This window comes from Chrysoperla carnea, chromosome 3, assembly GCF_905475395.1.
Source record: "Chrysoperla carnea chromosome 3, inChrCarn1.1, whole genome shotgun sequence".
Lineage (NCBI taxonomy): Eukaryota > Metazoa > Arthropoda > Insecta > Neuroptera > Chrysopidae > Chrysoperla > Chrysoperla carnea.
In genome coordinates, this window is record NC_058339.1 from 75758123 (window position 1) to 75784119 (window position 25997).

Here is a 25997-nt window from a genome sequence, read left to right on the forward strand (position 1 = left end):
CACAATGGATGGTGAACCATTCGGCCCAAAGTACACCACCCTGATTAATCTCTCTTTTTCCGATATTTCATGTACTCTCAATCAGATGCCTTAGCGTTGACATACTTTTTTCAGACTATTATTCTCTCAAATTATCTGTTATGGTTTACGATTTAAAAAAATTCTTCCGAGCTCACTGTTGACTGTAAGAAAAATATTTTTTTACTGTTCACCTTTCCGATAAATGTTCCCAGTCTAAAACTGGAAAGTTGGCAACTATAGCGAGACAAGGACCAGGCAAATGACATTTTCCCCAAGAAATTATCGTAGCATCAGAAGATTTGTATGAATATTCGGAAGTAATTGGGTAGGTAAGTGGAAGATCCATTTAGTCAGCATCGGTTGCAGTTTCTTCGTCGGCCCTCTTCAAAACATTTTCTTCTTAAATGTACAAAATTAAAAGGTAGAATTTTAAAATAATAAAAAATTGAGAATGCTGGTTTTTCCTCTACAGATTCAGATACAGTAAAACATAATTATACATTATGATAATGAAAATAATATTTTTCTTAAAATATATAATGGGAATCTCCAATCAACATTCACACACACACAGTCTTAAAATAATAAAGCCACCGGTTAATTTTACACTTGACACGAACAAAACAATCAACTGTTCGCGGGGTCACGGGGGGAAGTGGATCGCGGAGACGGTTAGAATTGCCGCGCCGCGCCGGACGGTTAGATTGGATGATGGAATACTATATCAACACGATGCAATACAAATAAAATCGTCATTATTAAATTCAAAAGTATACAAATACATAATATTTTATTTATTCTGTTCGTGTTGAAGAGTGGGGAGTTGAATAAAAATAAGTTTTAAATATATATCTCTGAGTTTTATAATCAACATTTTAAAATTATAATCATAACAGCATACAAGATAATAACCGCTAATCAACTGAATTAAACTATTAAAGTACTTTGTTACGTGTTTTTTTTTTATTTCATGAGTTTGAAAAACAAAATAACTGTTTTTAATTATTTTTTGTTGATTAAAAAGTGTGTTAATTACGAAACACTTACAGTGTTTTTATATGAAAATTTTGTGGAAACAATCCGTCCAATAATTAAAATGAATTCCAAAAATAATTTATTGACTATAATAATTAATTTATTAATTATTTGTGAATTATTTAGTGTTGTTATTTGTGATCGAGATAAAAATTTGGGTATGTTTTAAACGATTATTATTATTTGATTTTGAACATTTCTTCTTCAACTGAATCAATTTTATAACCTTCTTCTCTTCATACGATTCTTCGTTGTTTTTTATTGGTGAACATAAACGAAATTCGTTTGGTACGTAAACTTTTTCGTTTGAAATCGTTTATCAAAAAATTATTACCGATTTTTTTTAAATATATTTATATTTGTGTTAATAAAATGATCAAATATTTACACTTGCAGTTTGCACAATATTAAATTTAGACCGTTACATGTTGATGTTGACGCAATTGACTGTTAAAAACGGTATTATTACGACAATATTTAAAAGTATAATTAGTAGATATGTTAGTTATATTAAATTAGGAAATTAAAATTAATTAGATCATTAAAAATAAATCATATACCTTTAGAGGTATTTAAACATTATACATATTTTAATTTTGAAATACATAATTACTTTAAAAATTGATTGTAAAATATTTGTAAGTAACTATATTTTGTGTTGGTTAGGTTATGTTTTATAGAAGACATTTTTTTTTAGTTAAATTTAGTGTAGATAAGGTTAGGTTTATTAAAGGCATTATTATTTTTTAATTACTTTAAAAAGAAATCGTCCAAAGAATCAAAGAACTGTTAGATTGTATTTTTAATATTTAGAAATTTTAAATTTGCTTAAAAATCTTAATAATAAAAGAGGTGTGTCACTTGTCGTTTCAAGGATAAGCTATAAAAGAAAAATTTTCCAAAATTTAAATAACAAATTCCTTGTTCACACTTATATCAAAAACGTTGTATTAACGAATTAGCCAGATGAGTGGACCTTTGGATTATATAGAGCACAAAATAGCTATTTGTTGCTTTTAATTTCCTAGACGTAATCTTTTTTAAAAGACTTAGAGAACTTAGTGAAAAGGCTTTTCAGCTACTAGATTCCCTAAATTTTTTAGTTTCCCCTATCCACTCCTCTTCTTAAGTACTTAATCGACAATAGTCAGTGATGCTAATTTACTGGATACAAATAAATAATTAAAAGGCTAATGTCCTCTAAAATATTATATGGTTCCGGGTAGAATATGTAGATAGTTAAGGTAATTCGGACACGGTTTTTGTTAGGGATGGACGAATAAGTTGATAACAGCCCAGTTAGACTAGAAAAATAATACAAAATTTTTTTTAAATTTTAATCGCTCATAAAATCATTCAAATTAAATTTAATACAACGATTAATATAACGATGGGCAGAGATTATTGGTAAAATATATTCTATAAATACAAGCATTTATAACCAAATTTGTGTAATTCAAATCATCAAATTGGACCTAGTTTTTGGGGGTCTTTAATAGCCAATTTAGATCTTAAACGGTACCAGATAGAATATCACTTAAATATTAGAAAGTTAATTAATAAAAAAAAAACTAACAAATTTTGTTTAAAACATTTTTTCGAAAAACGTTAGCTTTAGTAGGAAATGCGACTTAAAAATATGTCATTATTTTATTGAATCGAAAGAAAACACGCTACCTACGGAAAAATCCTTTAGTCAAAACTTGTCAAGGACAATAGAGGACATTCGCCTGTGTCTATGACTTTGACCTACAATTATCGATAAACTTTAAGCGTATTAGTACTCCCAAAAGCTAACGTTTTTCGAAAGAATGTTTTAAACAAAGATTTTTATTTTATTTTTATGAGGATCAACTTTATAATTTAAAGTGTTATTATAGATCTTTTACCGTTTAGGATTTAAAATTGGCTATTAAAGAAACCCGAAGAACTGGGTCCAATCTCATGTCAGAATATGTTGTCCCCCTTCAAACTCTGCAATATTTGTTATTTTTTGATTGCTTATAACTACAACACGAAATATTTGGATGTATTATATATCATGCCTTATATTTTTGTATAGTTTCGGTGATCGAACTTCTTTTAATATTTTTATTGTAAATATTTTATTTTTAAAACAATTATAAATTTTTGGCTTTCATTTATAAATTACGTTCCAACTAGACGCGAATTATTTTCATAAACACATTACTTGTTTATGATACAAATTGCCAACAGCAATTTTATGGTTTTTCTAAACTGTAATTTATTATTTATTTTAAACGATTTCTTTATAAAATACACAACATTCTTTTTCCTTAAAAATCTATTACTTTGTCTTCATTCATAAAAATTCTATTAATTTTAGTATTTGAAATTTTTATTTTTATATGTTTATTTTCATTTTCAAAATAGTTTTCCTTGTAAAAAAATACTGGAATAAATAAACCATTTGTCAACGATTATGTTTATTAGTTGAATATATAATTACGTAATTCGAGAAAAAAATTGTTTATGATAATTTTTATAAAAATTAACAAGAAAACTTTGTCATTGAAATGAAAAAAAAAAACGTAATAGTCAAGAATATCCGATGGGTGTTGTCCCATGAGGTCATGATTTATCTATACCGGATAGTGAATAATATCATCGAACGTATAGGTGTCGGTCGGTAAATCTGTTTTTAACCCCCGAACCAAAAAAAAGGGTGCTATAACTTTGACTGTCTATGTGTCTGCTTTTGACATCGTAGCGCCTGAACCGATTTTGATATTTTTTGTTTCGTTTAAAAGGTAATACAATGGGGACTGTTCTTAGCTATGTTTCAAGTGCGTGTTTAGGATTCCGTACCCGGAACAACTAAAAAATAATCGAAATTGGTTCAGTTTAGAGAAGGCTTTAAAGAAAATTAATGAAGAGTTCTCGGTGGTTTTTTAAATGTTGTTAATTTTAATTTGTGCAAAGCATTTTGTATAAACTGAGGAAAATAGTGGCAGACGAAACTTTATAGTAAATCGGTTTTTTTTAAGTAAACCGGAAAAAATTGTGAATCTTAACCGGATAAACGCAAGTGCGATTTTCTTGTTACAACATTAACTTTATCGGAGAGGGGTGGGGATCAAGTGGCAGACATCGCAAACTGGCACTATCACGGTAATTTGAAATCAAGCATGAAAGTCTCGAAAACTGCTGTAAAACAAAGTTAGTAAAAAATGAAAAAAATTTCGGCCGCTTGTCAAATATGCTTTCATAACGATTGCACAAACCTTACACAATACAGGCCGACATTTCCCTTCGCCTCTACCACCCCAAAATGAGTAGCAGTGGTTCGTTTGCTAGTGGTAAAGGGGAGAAGTGAAATGTCTACCAGTTTTGTGTGAGGTTCGTACGTTATAGAAGCTATTTGTCAAGCGACATTTACTTATTTCTGTTTTTACTTACTTTGTTTTACTGCAGTTATCGGAACTTCTTCTACGCTGCTATAAAGAATCCGCTAAGAAGATTAACCTGCCACAATTTTTCCCGGTTTATAAAAAATGGATGCTTTGACTTACCGTTGTTTCCAGACTTCCGAGGTCCACTTTCTTCCCAGATTTCTACACGCCCTTCGATCTCGAAAATGGCCGTTCTGGAATATATATATCCTATGATAGAAAATGGTCCACATCGATTCAGGATTTTATTTACGTGCCATATGTTAGAGTAAAACTGAAAATGTTTCGTAAAGAAAAAATTTGAATCTTGAATAACAATAGGTAACGGTTGAAAAGGGGCCCTGTAAATTGCATTCCTAGGGGGCATTGCACAATTTTTAATGTCTGGACCTTATATTTTTTTATCAATGCATCGAAATGTTCTTCCTCCTTTTACAGTGATTAATTGTTTTACAATTCGTGATTTAGTGGAAGAAAAGTTTTAGCATGACGTATAGGTAATCGACAGTCCATTAAGTAAGGCTAGAATTTCTTTCAAAAATCCCTGGGTTAACCGTTTTTATATGTCTGCATATATTCTTGACGCATTAAATTAAATAAAACAAGAAATTATAATTCACTTAATAATAAATTAATTTATTTTTAGATATATTAATCATCAAAATAATGTGCTTTGGTATTAATTAGTAATATGATTCTGTGAAAATATATATTTGTGACGTAATATTTCCGTAGGTATAACCATGAGTGCTAAAGCTAGGCACATATTGTACCTTGTACGTCAGTTTTATGATACCCACTAATTACAATTTAATTTTGTTTTTATTGGAATCTCCGTTCTTTGTTGATCCAATTATTGCGGTGATTCAGTTGAATTCGTTTTATGTATATAATCTCTTTCATGGAAACCAACGTACATATGTGTAGCATTAACCTTGTGTGATTGTGGCTGGGTCAAAAAACTTTGTTTAATTGTAAAATTGCACAATATTTTATAAAATTATATTATTATTAAAATATATCCCGTTCAGGACTCACAATACAATTATTTAGTTAGATTTATAAAATTATTATTAATTAACGAGACCGGTTTCGATTGCTTAGCAATCCTTTTCAGTACCATTACTTAAATCCTTAAAAATATATATAAAATAAAAATAAAATTACCAAAATAAGATAAAAATTAAAAAAAGTAGACCACGTACGGAATTGGTTACGCTTTTACCAATTGAGCTACTAGGGTTGACGTCGATTTATTTGAGGGTGTACTTATTTTTATACTTTTATATAAGTAATAAATATCAAGATATACTAAGTTTAGTCTCAAGTTTGTAACTCCTAATAATATTGATGCCACGAACAAAATTTTAGTATAGGTGTTCATAAAATCACCTAATTTGCCCATTTCCGGCTGTCCGCATGTAAACACGGTAACTTAAAAACGAAAAGAGATATCAATCTGAAATATATAAAGCGTGCTGAGGACGTAAAAAGTGAGGTCGAGTTCGTAAATGAAAAACATAGGTCAATTGGATCTTGAGTCCGTAGGACCCATCTTGCAAACCACTGGAAATAGAACAAAAGTTTAAATGAAAATATATCCCTCATAAAAAATTATACAACTTTAGTTTGATACATTTTTTCGTAAACGTCACTGTTTATCCGTGAGGTCGCAAATTAGAACAAAATTTTGGTGTCCTTTTTCTCCAAAACTATAAAAGATAGAGAGTTGAAAATTTGCAAATATCTTATCGTGGTCTTGTGAAACATTCTCGAAATACAAAAATCAAAATTTTACAAAATACTTTCGAAAATTTTCGAAAACTCAATAAATGGCGGTAGAAAGGCCAACATAATTGTGTTGGTTTTTTAATAATCTTTTCTAATTTATAAAAAAATAACGCAAGCACTGATCAACATTTTCTATACAAGGTATACAAGATATTTCAAAAATTAACTCCGTCAATTGTTTGTTTTCACTTGTTAATTTTAACTTTCTTTTACGTAATTGAAAGTTTGACCAAAATAAGATTAATTTTCCGACTTGTAATTTTTTGCGTAAACTTCCTTTTCCTTTTTTTTTTTAAATTCTGGAATTTTTATTAATAATATTAATTTTTTAAATCTTTTTTTTTTTTTTTTTTTTGAACAAACCGAATTGGATGAAGATTAGCTTTTTTTGAAAGGTGCATGCCACTATTTAAGTACCTAACCTATTTAAGTAACTACATATAAAAATTAAAATAAATCTAAGTAAACAACAAAATCAAAAATAATTTCATTAAAGTGACTTCATTTAATAAATTATACTTTTTAAAATTGATGTCTTTTTAACAATATGAATAATAATAATAATAATAACATAAAATAGAAGACAACTATAAACTTTAATATTATTGAAATATTTGAAACATTTATTAAGAATATCATGATTTCAATAAATGATTTTATTTATATTTTAATTGAAATCATTTTTGTTCATGATTGAAGTCAATTAATGACATAATAAAAATTTATTTAAAACATATATTTAATAATTTATTTAACAATGTAGACAAAAATATATAGAAAAAGTTATTTAATATTAATTTAAAGGAAAGAAAAGAATTAGTTTATTAATTATAAATAATACGTCTAAATCTACTAGAATTTGTATTGACCCAGTCGAGATTACAAATGTATTAATTTATTTAAAAATATAGAAATAAAAATTGGTTTAAATTATTTGAGGTTTGACATTAGAGGTTATGTTAGTTGAATATAGAGGCGCTAACTAGTTGTAGGAAGATGAAGTTTTTATGTCAAATAATCTGTGACGCATGAAGGTTATAAAGAAGGAGAAAGATCGCTATGTACTAAAGCATTAGCGCACCTGTCTGACCTGTCCCTGAAAATTTGTAGAATTTATAGTTCATTTTTAAGCCACCAGCCGCGCTGTCATCAAGAAGTAGTATCTGCGAAGTTAGCTGTTTATGAGTACAAGTAGATGAAGTTAGTTGCATAATGTACAAATTGATATATCATTTCAAATTAGCGCACAACAGCCCGCTTTTATTGATACTACTTAGCGGTCGCAGCGCCTCACTTATTTTATCTATATTTCGGGGACAATATTTTCTATAGCGATCGTTCTCCTTCTTATAAGCTTTATACTGTGACGAAAAAAAAAATCTTCATGACATCTAGTGACGAAAATGTAAAACAAAATTAGAGTGCAAGTATAATTTCACTATGCAATTAAATTATTTTTCAATTATGTTGCAATTGCTTGAAGCCTTTTTTCATTTGAATTAAATGCAAATAAATTAAATTTTCATAACCATTTTCATTCAAGATTCTGAATCATACTTTCATTTTCAAGCGTAATTCCAAACATTTTTTTTAATTATTAAAACCACAGATAAAAATTTATCATTTTGTATTTATGATTCATTTAAACCATGCTGAGTATCCACATTTGAATTAATGATAAAATTATGAAATTAAATTATTCTAAAAAATCCTACATACAAATTTTGTCAAACCTTAAACGGAATTTCATGTCATTAAATGTTTTAATTAATATTATAAACGGAAAAACCTTATTTGAAAAAAATTCTTTAAATACCTAATTAAATTAAGCCAACGCCAACTAAACCGATTTTGATGATTCTTTTTTTAGTGACAAATTACTTAGTGAACTTCAGATCACAAAAAATCACAAAAAATGTTTAACAAAAAGAAAACCGACTTCAAAAGAAAAACTTTTCCAAAACAAATTAATAGGCACTAAAAAGTAACAACATAACGATAATATAATGTAGTTAAAATTATTGTTATTTTTGGAGTCGATGTCAGCCAAGGAAACAACTCTGACAGAATAGTTTGCTACGTTAGCTTGGCTGACACCGACTTCAAAAATAACAATAATTTTAACTACATTATATTATCGTTATGTTTTTACTTTTTAGTGCATATTAATTTGTTTTGGAAAAGTTTTTCTTTTGAAGTCTATGGCACGCCATTTTACTATTTAATAGACTAATTTTTATCGAGAAAAAAATTAATTAATTATTTTTTTTCAATCAGAAATTTTATATTTTATATTTTATATTTTGTAAAATAAATCCTAGTAAAAGAGAGATTGATATAAGATAAGATGAGAAAAGAGAGATGAGAATTAAAATTATGATGATAACATAATAAAAATGTATTATTATTATGTATCATCATAATAATAATGTATTATTATTATGATGATACATAATAATAATACATTTTTATTATGTTATCATCATAATAAAAATGTATTATTATTATGATGATACATAATAATAAATCAGTTAATTTTATTTGAATTAGATTAAAAAAAATGATTGAATTAAAATTATGTACATAATGGAAATAGAGAATTAAAATTATGTACATAATAAAAATGATTGAATTAAAATTATGTACATAATGGAAATAGAGAATTAAAATTATGTACATAATAAAAATGATTGAATTAAAATTATGTACATAATGGAAATATAGCGCACGCCGTTTTACTATTTAATATGAATTAAAATTATGTACATAATAAAAATGATTGAATTAAAATTATGTACATAATAAAAATGATTGAATTAAAATTATGTACATAATGAAAATGATTATTATTATGATGTTAACATAATAATAATGTATTATTATTACGATCATTTTTTTTCGGACATTAAATAGTAAAATGGCGTGCCATAGAAGTCGGTTTTCTTTTTGTTAAAAGTTTTTTTTTTCTTTTTGAAAGAGATGAAAAAATCTCGAGTTAATCATATTAGTATAATATTTTAATTGCTCTTATCAAATTTTCTTATCATAATTGTGAACGCTATGTCATCAATATAAATATAATAATGTGTATACCTACCTACATCAATTAATTATTCTTATCAATAATTAATATTAATAATGTTATTAACAATTATTGAGGTAATTTTGTGTTAATATTTCCAATTTCGTCATAAAAAAATTTTTTTTACTCGTCTGTACTTTGTTTAAGCATTCTGCACATGCGTTAAATATTCTTTAACTTTGTAAATCATAACCTCTACATAACTTGATATTTTATTTTCTAGTGAACTTGAGAGTGAAAATATTAGAGCAGAGAAAAAATCTAAACAATTTAAATTCATTTTAATTAATTTCACCAAATTTCGATCACAATTTTTTTTTATTGCGTACACTAACGAAAGTATTCGAGCAGAGCCGAAAGTGAATATTTTTTGAATACGCTTTTACTCTCGTGATGAGAGAAATTCTTACAATTTTGGAAGGACTTGAACAAATATATCTAAAAGAACTGAAGATAGGTTGAAATAATCTGAAAAATTCGTAATTCGAAAATAGATAAAATTATATGCAGATAGAAAAAGTTTTAACCACATGAAAAATAAGAGTTATTTATGTTTTAAAACGAGCGTGAGCAAAATGCTCATAACGCGAGTGCTGACGGGTTAAATTTAAAAAGTATAATCCTATCAAAATAATTTTAAATGATGCTATTCTTCAGTATGCGAAACACGAACTAAATGGCGATTCTCAAAACATGAAAAGGATTGTTTTTTTCTTTACCTTGATTTCTTCCTCCATGGTTCTCCATTAAGAGCGCTTGTACTTCAAAATTAAACAAATAATAAGTCTTGTATAAGAGACCAGAAAAATTGGCTTAAATTAATTTATTCAGAAAAATTGGCTAAATTAATTTAGAACTCCGATGTTTCTACCATTTCTGGTAGACGTTGTTTTTGTGATCCTCCATTTTTTTGAGTCTTGCCTGCACAGTTTCCTGCTGTTACTCCAGTGGTTATATAAATCCTCCATAGGTTCTTCTTATGATTCCTTGATTTGCGAGACATTTTTCTATCGACTTTGTTGTGTCTAATTTTATACGTCTTATAATTTTTATCTTCGTTTAATGTGAATGTCAAGAGAATCTTTTATCATTGTTATTGCAACCCGAGGTCATTTTAAATCATATTCCCCCCAGCTGCCAGATATCATGTTTGTGTATTTTCAAAACACACATCGCAATAATGTTTCAACGCATTAGACACAGACACTGAATAAAATCATGACCTATTATGGCAACACAAATGTAGGTGCGGTAAAACTTTTAGGTTATGTTTACCAAACAAACTGACAAAAACAATTTTTTTTAATGAAATGACAACGTAATAGTATTTTTTTGTTTATGAGATAATCTTTCTCATGCAAACGCGTGCCATAAATTTTTTGTGATAATCTTAAGTGTGCTTATAAAAATATTTGTATACATTTTTTAAAATTATAAATACATTTAGGTCTAGTGCCTAGCCTAGTATTTGTCAGTCATTTCAGAACGGTAGGGATTTTGGGGGGAACGAATGTCTTGATCATGTCTAATAGAGTTGCCATCTCATAGTTGCGGGTAGTCGCGAGATAAATCAGTCGAGAAACACCTTTAACGTTATATATGTTATTGGCTTTCTTCTCAGCACCTTTCGTTTGATACCCATATCCTTACGTGAATGTAGTTCACCATCTTGGATGGTCCGCCATATTGAATTTAGAATGAAGTCTCTTAGCTAACCATGTATTGTCATTCAAACCAAATGTGTATGCGAAAATTTCAGCCCAATCGGTTGAGGATAACTGTTTTAAAATTCAGCTGCCAGATTTAATCCGAACAAACATACATATAGTGCAGTTAAAGATGTTACAAATAAAAGAAAATGAAAGAATCCACTCGCATTTTACTAAAACCTCATAGAATGTGTTTTTAGATGTCAAATATTATTAGTAACGCATGAGTAAGAGGTGCAAATGGTTCTATTTGTTAATAAACAATAAATTGTTAATTCAATGAAACGGTTAATGTTAAAGTTGACTAACAAAATTAATAAATAGACAACTTGAATTACGTATAACTTTATATAGATAATAGTTTTCGAGTATTTGACAAACACTTAACATTTACGTCACACAAGTTGCCTATTTACTAATTTTTTTAATGAACTTTAACATTGATCGTTTCATTGAATTAAAAACATTTGCGCCACTAACTTATGCCTTACTAATGATATTTGACACTTAAGAAACACATTTCATGAGGTTTTTACAAAATGCTAGCGGTTTCTTTTATTTTCCTTTATTAGCCGATTTTTGCAACTTTTACTAGCTTGTGTAAAAATAATCCAAATTCTATTAGTTTACGGATATCTTGCTTATATCTTCTGATTTGAATATCGTCATGATCAAAATTTTTTCCAGCTGCTTAAGTACCTCGTTTGGTTCTTGTCATACATTTTTCTCGTTTCAATAATTATATTTTGTTTGTTTATTTGTTTTTTTGTTTTTTTTTCATATAAATAATAATAAGACAATAAATTGGTTAATAAAAAAAAAAAGAAAACAACATTTTGTAATTTTTCCTGGGCTTGTTTATTTGTTTTGATGATGAATTGATGGAAATTAAATAATAATAATAATAATTTACCTTTTTCTGTGCATAGATATAATTATGTTATTGTTTTGCCTTACAAAAATAAAATTATATAATAATGTTTTTAGAGACTTTATTTGAATACAAAAATAGATAAACAATTATATTTTATTAATGTAAAAGGGATGTTATCACTAATTGTAAATTCATGTAAAATTATATTAATCGTAGTACAGACGTCATTTTAGCCAGGTTCATGAAAACATGCTCATATACATGTACACAATTTGTAACAATAGTCGTGTTATTGTACATAATACTTAGGCGTAGTGTGTATACTTCTGACTACAGAGAATTTTTTTTTCTGCATTAAATTACAGGAGTTATTCTTTTATTTAAATAGGTTCAGTATCACGTACTGAATGTAAATGCACAAAATCCTTACAAAAATAGGCGGGGGAAGTGCCTCCATTTTAAGGAAAACCGTTTTAGGCTATATCTCCATAACCGTGCACTTTAGATCAAAAATGATAAGCTTTTACTGTAGATAATTAAATTGCCTACCTTTTTTATAAACTAATTTTTTTTGTATCGCTAACCGTTTATTACTTATACGATTTTGACGATTTACTTATTGACTATTTGACCGATATGCCCTCTAATATTTGTTTAAACATGAAAATGATAATAACTGAACTTTTAAATCTAAAAATCTCCTAAAACATTTACTTTAAAATGGTTGAATTTACCTTTATATGAAACAAATAATGAAAAAATCAGTTCTTGTATTGAATTCTGGAGGAATTAGGAAGTTGATATGAAAATAGACGATATTTTGTTTACTATTTTCGATGTTTGATAACAGCAAGAATTTTATTTTATAAATTTTTATTATTTTTTTATTGAAATTTCTCATTGTCCCTTTTTCATAATTTAATATTGATGTTTTGTTATTCAGTTAAAAAAAATCCTGTATAAAATTATATACAAGGCCATTCAACTAGAAAAAACTACAAAATGCGCTTAAATATTTACACATGTTTAAAATTTTTTTTTCTTTGTACTATCCCATATTCTTTAGTTGAGCAAACAATCAATAATTCACCTTATCGCACATTAATTCAAGGATTTTAGCTATGTTTCTTGGGTAAAAGTTTTCCTCCACAACTTGTTATACTAACTGGTGCCTAATTTGAAGAACGCAAGACCCCCCTAAAGCAGGGGTGGCGAACCTTTAGATATATATCACTAAACTAATAATAATAAACTTTAAAATAAAACGAAAGTTCGTAGGATCACTCGCATTCGCTCGTAATATAATACTTCATACTGAACTTTGTGATCGGTGGCGTGCCCAAAATGCTCAATGGCAAACGTGCCACAGGTTCGCCATCCCTGCCTAAGGTATTGGCAAGGTCCTTAATATAAAGAACGCATTCTCTAGGTTTTTAACCTTTTGTTTTCGACTTGCTTTGATTTTCGACATCCACATTTTTGCAAAATTCGGTAAACAAGTGAAATATACAAAATTAAAAAAGCCCTCGATAAATTTTTCGGGTATGAAACCCTAAATTCGTATTTGAAACATATCTTAGAATACTTCCCACTATTTTCCTTAGAGCCTTCTTCAAACTGAACAGATTTTGAGGATCATGGCCTATTTTTTAGTTGTTCCGGGTACGGAACCCTATACTCGCCCTAGAAACATAGCTAAGGACACTCTTCATTATACTATCTTTTAAACGAAACAAAAAAATCAAAATCGGTTTATCCGTTTAGGCTCTACGATGCCACAAACAGACAGACAGACACACACACATAGCGGTCAATGAAATTCACTAAAAATTGTTGTATTTAAGATAAAACAATGTAAATTACTGTTAATATTATCACATTTGTTTTTTATCAAAATAATAAATTGGATTATTTATTTAAGGGGGGAATAATTTAATGAGGTCAGTAAATTCGTTGTAGGTCAGTAACACTTTATGACCTGGACTTCACATTTTTTAGGGGGGAATCGTTGATGCAATAATTAAATCTATGTATAGGTCAGTTACATTTCGATGTCGCGCCTGTTTGTTATTTGGATAAACAAATTATTTATGATAATTGATGTATTCCTTATTAAAAAATTGTGGATGGTTTTCTGTCATAGTGAATGATCAGTAGACGATGTAAATGTTTCAACAAAATGCAATATAATTAAAGCGTATATGTTTTGAATTCATTCATTAAACGTTTTCTGACGCTTCGTTTCGCTTGAGTTCTTTTACAGTCAAAGATGATACTTGAAAATTGATAATGAATGGTTATTTGTTGCGTGTCTTGGTAAGATAAAATCTTAACATTATTCCGCGACCTATCAAGAAAAACAAGCACTTCATTCTAAACTAATATAGTACGAAATGGATTTTTGCCAATCTGGAAAATGTCCTTGTTTGTCGGTTTAAAGGTCAAAATTTGATCTTTGATCATATTTCTAGAACAAAAACAATGTGTTTCATAAGTCAAATACCCTAAATATCATAGTTAAACAAAACATTATCATTTTTACAATAAAGTAATAAATTTTCATTACGAAAGAAAAAAAATTGATAAGAAAAATGAAATAATAAAGACCACACATTAATTATTAAATATTTACATAAAAATTTTCCATTTATTGTGAAAATATCGTACAAATATTTTTAAAAATATTTAAAATAATGTAGAAATTTTTTGTAACAAATATGCATTTTATTTATCTAAGAAAAATATTTACAAAACTATAATTTATATATTATTATTATATAATTTTAAATATGAACAGGAAAATACCGGAAAATTGTATATATTATAAATGTGAAAGTAAGCATGTTTGTTTGTTTGTTTGTTTGTTACGCTTTCACGCTAAAACTAGCGAGAGGTTTTTAATGAAACTGTACAGCAATATAGCTGATATATCAGAATAACACATGAGATATAATTTATAAAGATATATTAATAAAAAATTAAAAATTAATTTAATTTAACATTACCATAAATTACAGATTTCTGTAAAAATAGTCAATATAAAATATTTCACGGCCATCTTTTCTGATATACTCAATGAATAAATACGACTATTATACATTTAAAAAAATAGAAAACCATACATATATTTTACTTGTGTAAAACAATCCTTACCATTATTTCGAGTGTTATAGAAAGGGGATAAGCGAGAGCAATCTTTATCAATCTTTACTTTTAAACCCAGCGAAGTGGGTGGGTATCACTCTTATTAATAATTCTACACTATAGTCGTGTGTTTTTACTATAGAATATAATAGGTAATAGGTACTATTATAACACAACCAAAAAAGTAGTGAACCATAGCTAAATTTTCCAAGGTTTTCCCATATTCAATTGAAATGCAATGATACATTGTTTTCAAGTAGTAGGGTTTTTCCGTTATTAATCAGATGTTTTAAATTTTTTATGTTTACTATTTATTGTAAATTGTAGTAAATTTTATAAATAATTATTTGATCATGGAGAAAGTGCCAACGTTTCGATAATTTAATTGTATTTTTTCAAGCTCCTTAGCGAAGAACCAATCTCATGATCAAGTGATTATTGAAACAAGTGAAAACAAACAGTTGACTGAGTTAATTGTTAAAATACCTTGTATAGAGAGTGCTGAATGTCAATGTTTGCATTATTTTTAATAAATTAGAAAAGTTTAAAAAACCAGTAACACTAATTTTCGCTCTCATGGGTAATCAGTGATGCTTACAAAAAAATGTTCCAAACAAAAGTTGTTAATTTTTTATAAGGAACATTTTTTACATCAAATTTTCTCTCAATACATCAAATTTACTGTCTATCCTGGTATATGAGTGTATGATGTCATCAATTTGGTGGCAGTATTTTAATAGTTAAGTTTAAATTTTGATTCTTTCCCCCTTGGCAACTGCATAAAATGTCTAAATTGCATCAAAAGTTCATTAACAAATATACGCACATCTGAATCTCTTTCTAATAAATTGAAAATCATTTATGTCCTTGCTATAATAAATTATGAATTATGTATAGAATATTATTTTTAGCGAATCCCCGAAGCAATTGTAGCTATTGCTTTTGTACTGATGATAAAAATTTGAAAAATTTCTTCAAATGTTCATCGATCCCACCTAATAGATGTCAAAAAAGACCATCGTTAAAATTTATATTTATGTATGTATGTGTATACCATAGGTAAAATCTTTGGTGTATACATATGTATCTATACGTTAATGTCTCTGTAAACTCTAGCGGTCGCAATTTAAGTCCGATGTGAATAAAATTTGGTATCAAGAAGGGTTTTGGTATTTGAAAGGCCAAGTTCGTTTATGAGAAAAATCTACAGATAAATAAGGGGTGGGAGGGGGTTTGCGCAAAGTACAAAATTTTGAATTATTTCAAAATATTTTTGTATTTTTTGAACAGATTTAAGCAAAAAAGTAATTTTTTTTCTAAACGTATAGTTTTCGAAATAAAAATTCTTGGAAAACTAAAAATGCAATATTCGATTTTAAGAAAAATGTGTATTTTTTTTTTTTTCAATAATTGAGGGAATTCGCTTAGCTAACGCAGCTCCTGCGCTACGAATTTTTTTTATTAATAATTAAATAATAAATATTTAAAAAAATTAGGTTATCTATGTTTCATTAACAAACACATTTCCTCTTAAATTAAATATAATATTCTTGATGACTACGCAATAAAAAGTCAGCAACTCAGTTTGTTTCAGCTGACAACAGTTTCTTTTTCATCATGATCTTACGCACGTAGTCACTTTTTATTCTTGTTAAATAAATCTTTTAATACCTCCTTTCTTCAATGATCAAATTAATTTATTACGGAGTGATTTTAAATTGAAATAAATGAAGAATTTCTTTAATATTAAATGTATACATATTAATATCCCACCAAAAACATTCTGTAAAAAACTAGCCAAGTCTCGATGGAGCTGCTTGTTTATCTCTAAAAAGTAATGAAATCTAGACAAAGTCGTGCCAAGTCTAAGGTTCCTTATTGCGATTTCCTTATTATTATAGTTAATGTTGTGTGACTTGGCTGTGGACGCACTAAGGAACCTTAGACTTGGCACGACTTTGTCTAGATTTTATTACTTTTTAGAGATAAACAAGCAGCTCCACCGAGACTTGGCTAGTTTTTTACAGAATGTTTTAGGGGGATTTCACTTTTTTTGTAGAAACGTGGGCATATTGATTTATTTTTTAGGGTTACTTGGTACTCCAGGTCTTCGATTATCCTAGTTTTTATAGTATTCCCTTTATGTGGCCATTAAACCCTAACTCTGTACCAAATTTCAGCTCTCTGAGTTTATGGGAAGTACTAGTTCTATTTTGATGATCATGAGTGAGTGAGTGTCATAAATGCGAAACTTTGCTTTCGCTTAACCTCGGAACTAAATGACCTACAGACTTGAAATTTTGAATTTTAAGAATGTGATTATAGCTTACTGGATGACGGAAATTTCTGTGTTCTGGTTTTATCCAGAGATTCTCAAATAGGGGCTTGAAAATGCGGCGAAATAGTTCCAATAAAGGATGGTACGGCTTTGTTTGCTTCGCGCTCGACTTGGCGGAGGTACTACACAAGATAGGAACTTCTTAATCATTTTAAGTATACAAAAATGTACTAAAATGCTATTTTTTTAGTATAATTAATAAAAATGAAAAAGCCACTTATAAAATTTAAAATATTTGGGATTTTAACGTTCTTATTAAATTAAAATAAATTATGAAATTTTAATGAAAACTTAATATTTACGAATTTATGAAGAAAAAATATTACCTTTAAGATACTGAAAGCTAAGACTAGTGTTGGCATCATACTCTAGTATTTTTATCATCAAAAACAGTCAAATTTTTTTCCATCCCACCATATATCATCATTGTTTTCAAACCTCTCTGTACCTATAAGCTAACCAACTGTTACTTTCAATTTTTTTTTTAGTGCTGACCTAGAGATAATTACTTAATTCTTTGGAGAATAAAACTTAATTATACGAAATTTCCCATAAACCTCTCATCGGATATTGGCCTTAATTATTTTTTCAAAGAAAACGATAATGCATTTTTATATTTTGATCTTGAGTCAGTTTTTATTTTTTCCATGTAGAGATAAATTGTTTAAAATGATTTCTCGGAATCATTTCTGTTTTTTGATAATATGTAGAGTTGTCAGGCGGCAAAGTTCCGTATATAAACTAAAACTGATGGTTTCGATACAAAAATGATAGTTTTTAAAAAAAACTGAAATTAATTGAGTGTCAATTAATGAGTATTTAATTTTTTACATAAAAAACTTTTATCAATATTCCTGAAATTTTAAGCTTTAAAATCATAACCAAAATTTAGAACTTTACATAAAAATGAAAAATTTTTTTTAGTAAAACATTGACTTTGATACGTAATTTCTCCTAAATCGTACCGAAAATCGATATGAATTTTTCACAAAAGGCATATAAGATTAAAATTTCAAAATTTTGCGAGCATTTTCAGTTTTTCGGTATCGAAATATCTTAAACAAATTTTCCGTTTTCACAATTTTCATCTCGAGAAGTAAAATGTTCAAAAAACCCATTTTATTAAATATTTTGCAACGGTTGTTAAATTTTGTAAAGTCGACATTCGACTAAAAAATTCATGCTTAAAAGTTCAGAATGATTGAGAACAAGTTTTTGGTCAAAAGTCCATTGTAATGTTGATCGTTGGAGACCTATTGTCGCTAAAATTATCAACCATCTAAAAAAGTAATTAGTTTCATTTTGTAAAAAAGAATAGTTTGAAAAATAGTATTATTTGATAATATATTATGCTTATCAGTTTTACGTAATAGTAATTATTTTACAATAATGTTTACAGGTTGTGTGGTACATTATTTAAACATATTTTTTATTTATCATAATTATGTAAATATGATAAATATAAAAATATTATCGACCTTTAAAATCATTAAAATGCAAAAAGATAATAAATATTTTAAAAAAAGCAATAGTACAGAATGGGACAGAGGATAGTGGCGTAGCGAGGGGTGAACAGGGGAATGCATCATGCCTCGGGCGCCACAGGGTCCGCAAAACAAAAAATTGATGAATAATTTTTATTTTTATTATAATTGATTTTTGGAAAATATATTTTTAGTTTAGTGTCTGTGTAATATAATAAATCTTACTTCATAAACAAAAAGGAACACTACTGTAATAATATATTAATAATAGAAATTTCACATCTTTTCTACTGGCAGGGCTGATTCGACCTGTGTCTGTCAGCACTTCTTTATGGCATCTACGCTTTGTGGTTACATAAATTATCGCTTTTCTATGATAAAATAATATGTTAGAAATGATCTTGAATCTTTAGCGTCTGAACTAGCCGAAATTCGAGACAAGCTCGAACAAGCGAAGTCTCTTTATGAAAAATGGGATATTGATACAACCATACGTGTAAGAAGACGCCGCAAAATGCCCAACGAATTGGTTAGAGATAAATTATAGGTATCTTTTGAACTAATTCTAGATTAATTCTAGATGATCATATATCTAGAGAAAATATATAATAAATTTTTTGATATCTGGAGTAATTTTCAAAATATCGAAAATTTTGTTTAGATATTTAGCTTTCGATATTTCGAAAACCAAGGCAGATATCGAAAAATTTGATTCTTATTTTTAGTCTAAATTTAAGAAGTTATAACAAAATTCATCAATACAAATAATTTCAACTGCAAATCTAAACTTGCCTTGGCGCTTGAACTATTTTTTAAAAATTCAATATAAAAAAAATATCACTCTTAATGAAGGACTCTATATCTGTATTTATTTTTAAATTATTGATTAATTATTATTATGTTTATTATTATATAAATATTATAAAATGACGTTTTACAAGGACTGTTTTACAATTAAAACCAAAGGTATACGAGGTTAAAAACTTTGTACTACTAAGTAAAGTGGTTAAGGATGTACGAGCGCCAGGTTAATTTTGGATAAAAGGCTTGTTTTTTTTTATTTGAACTAGGACTAAGTCTAAATTCATTTTGAAAATTTTAGGTGGCTTGCCCGATTATTTAAATAAATAAATCACTTCAAAAGTTGGCATATTTAAAAATGGTTTTATTTTAAAACGGTGGATGGATGATATACTTTCATAGATTTCTCCAAAACTAGTCGGTGAAAATTAAAAAAAAAAATTATCTTAATTAAATTTAAAACCTTAATAAATTATTGAAAACAAAAAACCCGTTCTGCCAGACTAATTAAGGATGTATGAGCACGGTAGTGGAGACACAAATTTAAAAAAAAAAATATTTTTTCAATTTTAATGGTGAATTATGTTATAACTTGTCAATATAAGACAAAAAGTAAGAATAAAATTTTTCGATATCTGTAATAATTTTCAAAATATCAAAATATTTAATTATTTAGCTTTCGATATTTCGAAAACCAAGGCAGATATCGAAAAATTTTAGTCTTATTTTTCGTCTACATTTATGAAGTTATAACAAAATTCATCATCAAAATTGAAAATAAAGTACAAATAATTTCAACCACAAGTCTATATTTGCCTTGGCGCTCATACTACCTTAAATACCGTATGCACAGAAAAAACTTTGTCATGCAGCAAGCTGCATAAACAAAGTGCATTTCCTTTTAAGAATAATTGAAAAATAAATTTACACCTAGTGGGAAATCTAACTCAGGAATTTGGCTTGGGATCGGACATCAATCGCTCTATTTGAGAGCCAAATATCATAACTAACAATTAATTTTTTTAATTTTAGTATAAGTAAAAAATTTATTGGCGTGGATGAGTTTTCAACTTATAATGTTCCACATGAGGAGCGGTCACCGTAACCATAAGACCACGACCTCATTGAGAATACTGTTAATATTTCTAGATAATAAACTATAAAAAAAAGTGTCGATCGGCGATGTCGGACGCTTTTTGTGTCTAGCCCCAATCCGCCGAACGCGCAATAAAGAACTTTAAAACCGATTAAATTCACGCCCAGGCAAAAAAATGCCTACGATTTATAGTTTAAAAATAGATTTGTTGTTTTCATAAAAACAGTATTATTGTATAGGTTAGGCATGTGATGTGCTATTAAAAATTCATAAAAATTTTACCTTCAGTAATCATAATTGATTACTAATTTATTTTAGCTGTGTATATTCACACGCTAGCAGCTGAACAATGATGCAAATAAATAAATCCATAATTGCAATACATACTGAAACACTTTGAGGCTTTAAAAATATTTTTTTAAGGTAATACGAGCGCCAAGGTATTTTTATACTTGTGGTTGAAATTATTTTGTTATTTTGTATTTAACTTCATGAATGTAGGCGAAAAATAAACTAAATAATTAAACAAAATTTTGAAAATTACTTCGGTTATCGAAAAATTTGCTTTTTCCTTTTCGTCTTATATTTCATATTTTATTTTCTTCTCCTCTCATCTCAAGGCCCCAATTTCACGCCTTTATTTTTGTCAACCTTTCAGCACTTCATGTTGTTATAGTATAAAATTGCGTTATATGCTACCAGTGGCGCTTTGTGTTCTGTACACAACGAATATATCATAGAAATATTCTACGCGGTGATTTTAGCGTGTATTTAATTTTATTTACGCTTTAGCTTGTAAAAAACTATTTAAAAAATTCGGTAAGAAATACTTAACCACATGAAGACAAAAAACAAATTAATTTTACTATATTCAGGGAAAAAATGATTTTATTTTATAATAAAATTTATTTGATACAGGCGAATAACTCAGATTCAGTTTGCACGTGGAAATACACATGTGCATTAGTTGTTTTTTAAAATACAAAGATTACGTAATTTACAGGTTCTAATAAATGTTGAAAATTCATTAATTTTAATAAGCATTCTCTTTAATTCATAAAACTTGAGTAATTATCATAATAATTATGTTTATAAAACGTGGAATCACATGTGGGTAAATAGAAGTAGTAGACCGGGAGATAAACGCTATTATCTTGATAAAAACCATTCTATTAAGATACAAATTAACAATATCATTGAATAATATTAATTAATATTATATAGAATTAATTAAAAATAAATTTATGACGAAAGAGATGCGTAAACTAATGACTGAAAGAAAATTATCACCTGTTGACTTATTATAAAAATTAAATGTTATAATTAACGCATAATTCTTACGGTAATAATAATACATAAGAGGGTTATCACAAATGGATCCCTAGTACCTAAATCTGGGCCCTCTGTACCCTCTTTGAATTGGGAATAACCTGTCACCCGAAGGTGGGACATTTCCAGGTAACAGATGAAATTTTAATCAGATGAAGCTATAGGAATAAGATTCTGTCCTCCTTAGGCCCTTCAAGTGGGATCACCAGAGATTCCCATGTAATGAAAGCGGTAGTTCAATAGATAGTGTCCTGTCAAGAGTCTCACCGCTCATTTCAACTGTTACCAAGTGAGTTTTAGGTGAGCACCGTCGAATGGAAGACGGGCTTGTCGTACCCATTCCATAATTCGGTAAATTACAGAGCATCTTGCCATAGGAATGACAGGCTCAGGTGAAAAGCGCGTTTGAGACGATCCATCTCGTAACAACTAATTCGCTGCTTCATTCTTTTTAACGTCATTTAGAGTCAGGGGATTTAGTTTCTCATAGCATTCATAGACTATCCTCGATTGGAATCTTGAACACTCAAGGGCCCGAAGAGAGGACTGACTATCATGCTGCACCAATTCTAATGCGACAAAAATTTCAATGCTTGTTATAGCGCCTTTATTAAACTTTTGTAATTTGTACGAAAATTTTCCTATTATTCACATTTTGAAGAAATTTATTCAAAATTTTCCATTTATTTTAGAAAATAATATTTCGAAACAAAATTTTTAATTTTTACTAACGTTTGTTTTTTTCTTTGTTACAGAAGATCTTTATAAAACTTGGGACGACAAGGCAGATTTTGAGAAGAAATTAAATTTTTTATTGGGCAATAATTCTGGTGCATCATTGGATTTTTTACTCAATTTTAATCATGAAATACCAATCCGAGAGGCCATTTTACCACCATACTCGAATAACCACCATAATATGGGAATAGAACCAGAAGGTAATTATTTTATTTTTATTTTTTTATGGATGTACAGTATTTCAATTTTAATCGAATCTTTTCGGTTTTCGAAATAATGCTTTTAATTTTCCACATTGTTCTATTTCTGGAATTGGGAAATGGGTATCGAAACAGAAAGTTAGATTTCTATAGGATTTTTCTCAATGCGCTTTTCTTAAAAGGTTCCTGTATATTTTTCGGCTTAGTTTTGCCTCTTTTGAGTTTGGAGCTCTTTTTAAAAGGGGAACTTTCGTGTTAAGCCTTCCTGAGAGAAGCTACTAGGTGGTTCAAACTTTTGTTCATCATAGTAAGTCATAAAGTCATTAAAGTTGTTGGAAAAGTGACCAGAATTTTATAAAATATTGCGATAATTCAAAAATCATATTCTGTAAATGTGGTTGACACCAATTCGATATACAGATGTGGATTGTGATCGAGACATAATCTTCAACTAAATTAGTCTGTTCATTCGAGCATTGAGTCTGTTTTGAGGCGGACTTTGGCTTCCGCTTCCATGCCGTATTCATCGCAAATTTTGAAAAAAGCGACGAATATCAACAGTCTCAAGATCAAAAATCAAAAAATGTAGAAATATTTCAGTGGAAATTTAGCTAGCTAGTCAGTGGAAATGCGTTTCATAAATAGCAGCATTTACAGGACTATATCGTTAGCCTAGATTTATGTGGAGAGATCCTCAATGGTTGACCCTCAACAAACCCCCTTCGTGCGCACGGGCCTGACTAGAGTATGTAATCGAATTGGAGACTACAACCGTTTTAGATATTCATAAAAAATACTTATTTTCCCTTCTATTTGTTTCAGATACCGTTGTGAAAGCCAATCGACACTTTGACCCATGGTCTATTGTATGGTATGTTGGATCATTTGGTGGCTTGGTTATATTTTTCCTTGTCGTATCCTGTTCAGAATGGTGTTGTCGACGTGATACCGTTGCCAATAGTTCATTAAATAATCGTCGACAACGATGTCGATTACATGAAGATTATCAATCACAATCGCAACATGTCCCAGAAACACCGCCACCAGCGTATCATCTTTTTGCACCTCCAGCATACGAGAGTGTTTATAAAGATTGTGTCTACAAGGATCCAAATCCAGATGGTGTTTTTGTTGTGCCTGTACATCATGGCGTTATCAAACAAAATAATAATTCAAATGTTAAAAATTCATCATCAACGATTATAAATATTGATAATTCATCAACAATCGTGCCAAGATAACATAATATTTGCCATATTTGATTACCGTTCAATGGAGTTCCTGTAAATCGGCAAATCGTGCACAAGTGTTTGCATCTGAAAAATTTTTCTGTTACGAAAACTAAGTGAACAAAAGTGGGGTGCTTCTATTTTAATTTCTAAGCTATTTATAATACATTATAGAACGCGATATAATTGGTAAATCAATGCAGTGATGTCAAAAGATATGGCTTAGTGAATTTGGCGCAAATTTTGAAAAGTCATAATACCAGGTGTACTATTTTAAACAATCCGATAGAGTTATCTGCAACTTACGGAATGAAGTCATCTTTAAAACAAAAATATAAATTAATTAATTACTCATTTTAAAAGTTCCCTTTTTAAAATGGGACTATGGGCATTTAATTCAACTACAGCTTACAAGTGTGATTTGTGTTAAAAAAGAAGTGTTCGCATTCTCTATCCGTTAGATATCGAAAACGTACATTGTTAGAGTTGCAAGCTCAAAGTTTTGAGAAGTCTGAAGATAAATCAGAATAATGAAACTGTAAGATATTTTCGAATTTATGCGAGTATGAAACAAATAATAAAAAAACAACTTTATTTACTGAACTATGGAGGATTTATGTTGAGATCGAAAGTAGATTGAAACTACACGATTTCTGGAGTATTGAGTAAAATCTGGAGAGCTGGCAACTCGTAATCCAAACTTGTTGAATTGCCGATTAAATATTGTAAAGCGTGATTTAATCGAATCACTCGCTTAGGAATTTAGATTATTCGTTTTTTTTTGTATTTAAAAAAATTAAATTGTGTGATTTTAACAGAAAAAAATTGAATGACAGAATACAGTTTGTCATTTTGAAAATCAAATCCGCTATATTTATTAACTTTACGGAAAAGTGTTTCGATCAAAAGTTATTTCTTCTTTTATGAAGAATAACGTTTGAATACGTCAGTGACGTATCATTAGAGAGTAAGGGTGTAAAGATTTTAAATAATATGTAGTTTTCATTTTACCAAACAGAAGCGAAGTGAACTTCTTGCACATTGTATTGATCGCAAGTATCGACATATCAAAACTATGTAAAATACAAATAATTGAAAAGCAAATATTTAAATCAGAATATAATATTAGAAATAAAATCGATAAAAATCTATTTTTATAGAATTAAAAAACGTGTTAAGAGTCAATATCTCGATTAATATTTATATTAAGAAATTTATTTTTATTTCAAAATAGGTACTAAGAATATTTTAGGAAAAATCCCTAGCTACGGCAATGTAATATAAATTTAGATTTTGCGTTAAAAACTATATGTGTTTTGAATATTCAAAATAGCAAACTTTTTCTATACCATTTTTTCTGTTGAAATCGCCCGATGTTAATATCGATAATTTATACGTTTGAATGAATTTTCGACTGTGATATTAGTTTGTAAAAATTAAATATTATACAAAATATGTGAGATTATTAATTATTATTATTATTATTATTATTATTTTTTATATATCGAAAATTTGTAAATATATTATTTATAATTCATTACGCTCATTAAATTAATTAAATGATTCTTTTTTTAATAAATTTTGTTTTTTTTCTTTAATCCAAACCTTTTCAGCGTCCAGAAGCGTCCATTATCGGCGTTCAAAACCTTTTGGACGCCGATAATTGTAATTGAGTTTTACACTACTGACTACCATGGAAAATTTAAAAGAATT

General features: G+C 28.3%; 1 protein-coding gene across 1 annotated transcript; it reads left to right on the forward strand.

Annotated features, from left to right (window-relative positions):
* The first annotated feature begins 929 nt into the window (after positions 1-929).
* On the forward strand, positions 930-25403 carry LOC123294841. The gene is made up of 3 exons (XM_044876014.1): positions 930-1214; positions 22873-23055; positions 23878-25403. Exons 1-3 carry the CDS (start codon positions 992-994, stop codon positions 24294-24296), a joined length of 825 nt encoding a protein of 274 aa, XP_044731949.1. The 5' UTR covers positions 930-991; the 3' UTR covers positions 24297-25403.
* The last annotated feature ends 594 nt before the right edge of the window (positions 25404-25997 follow it).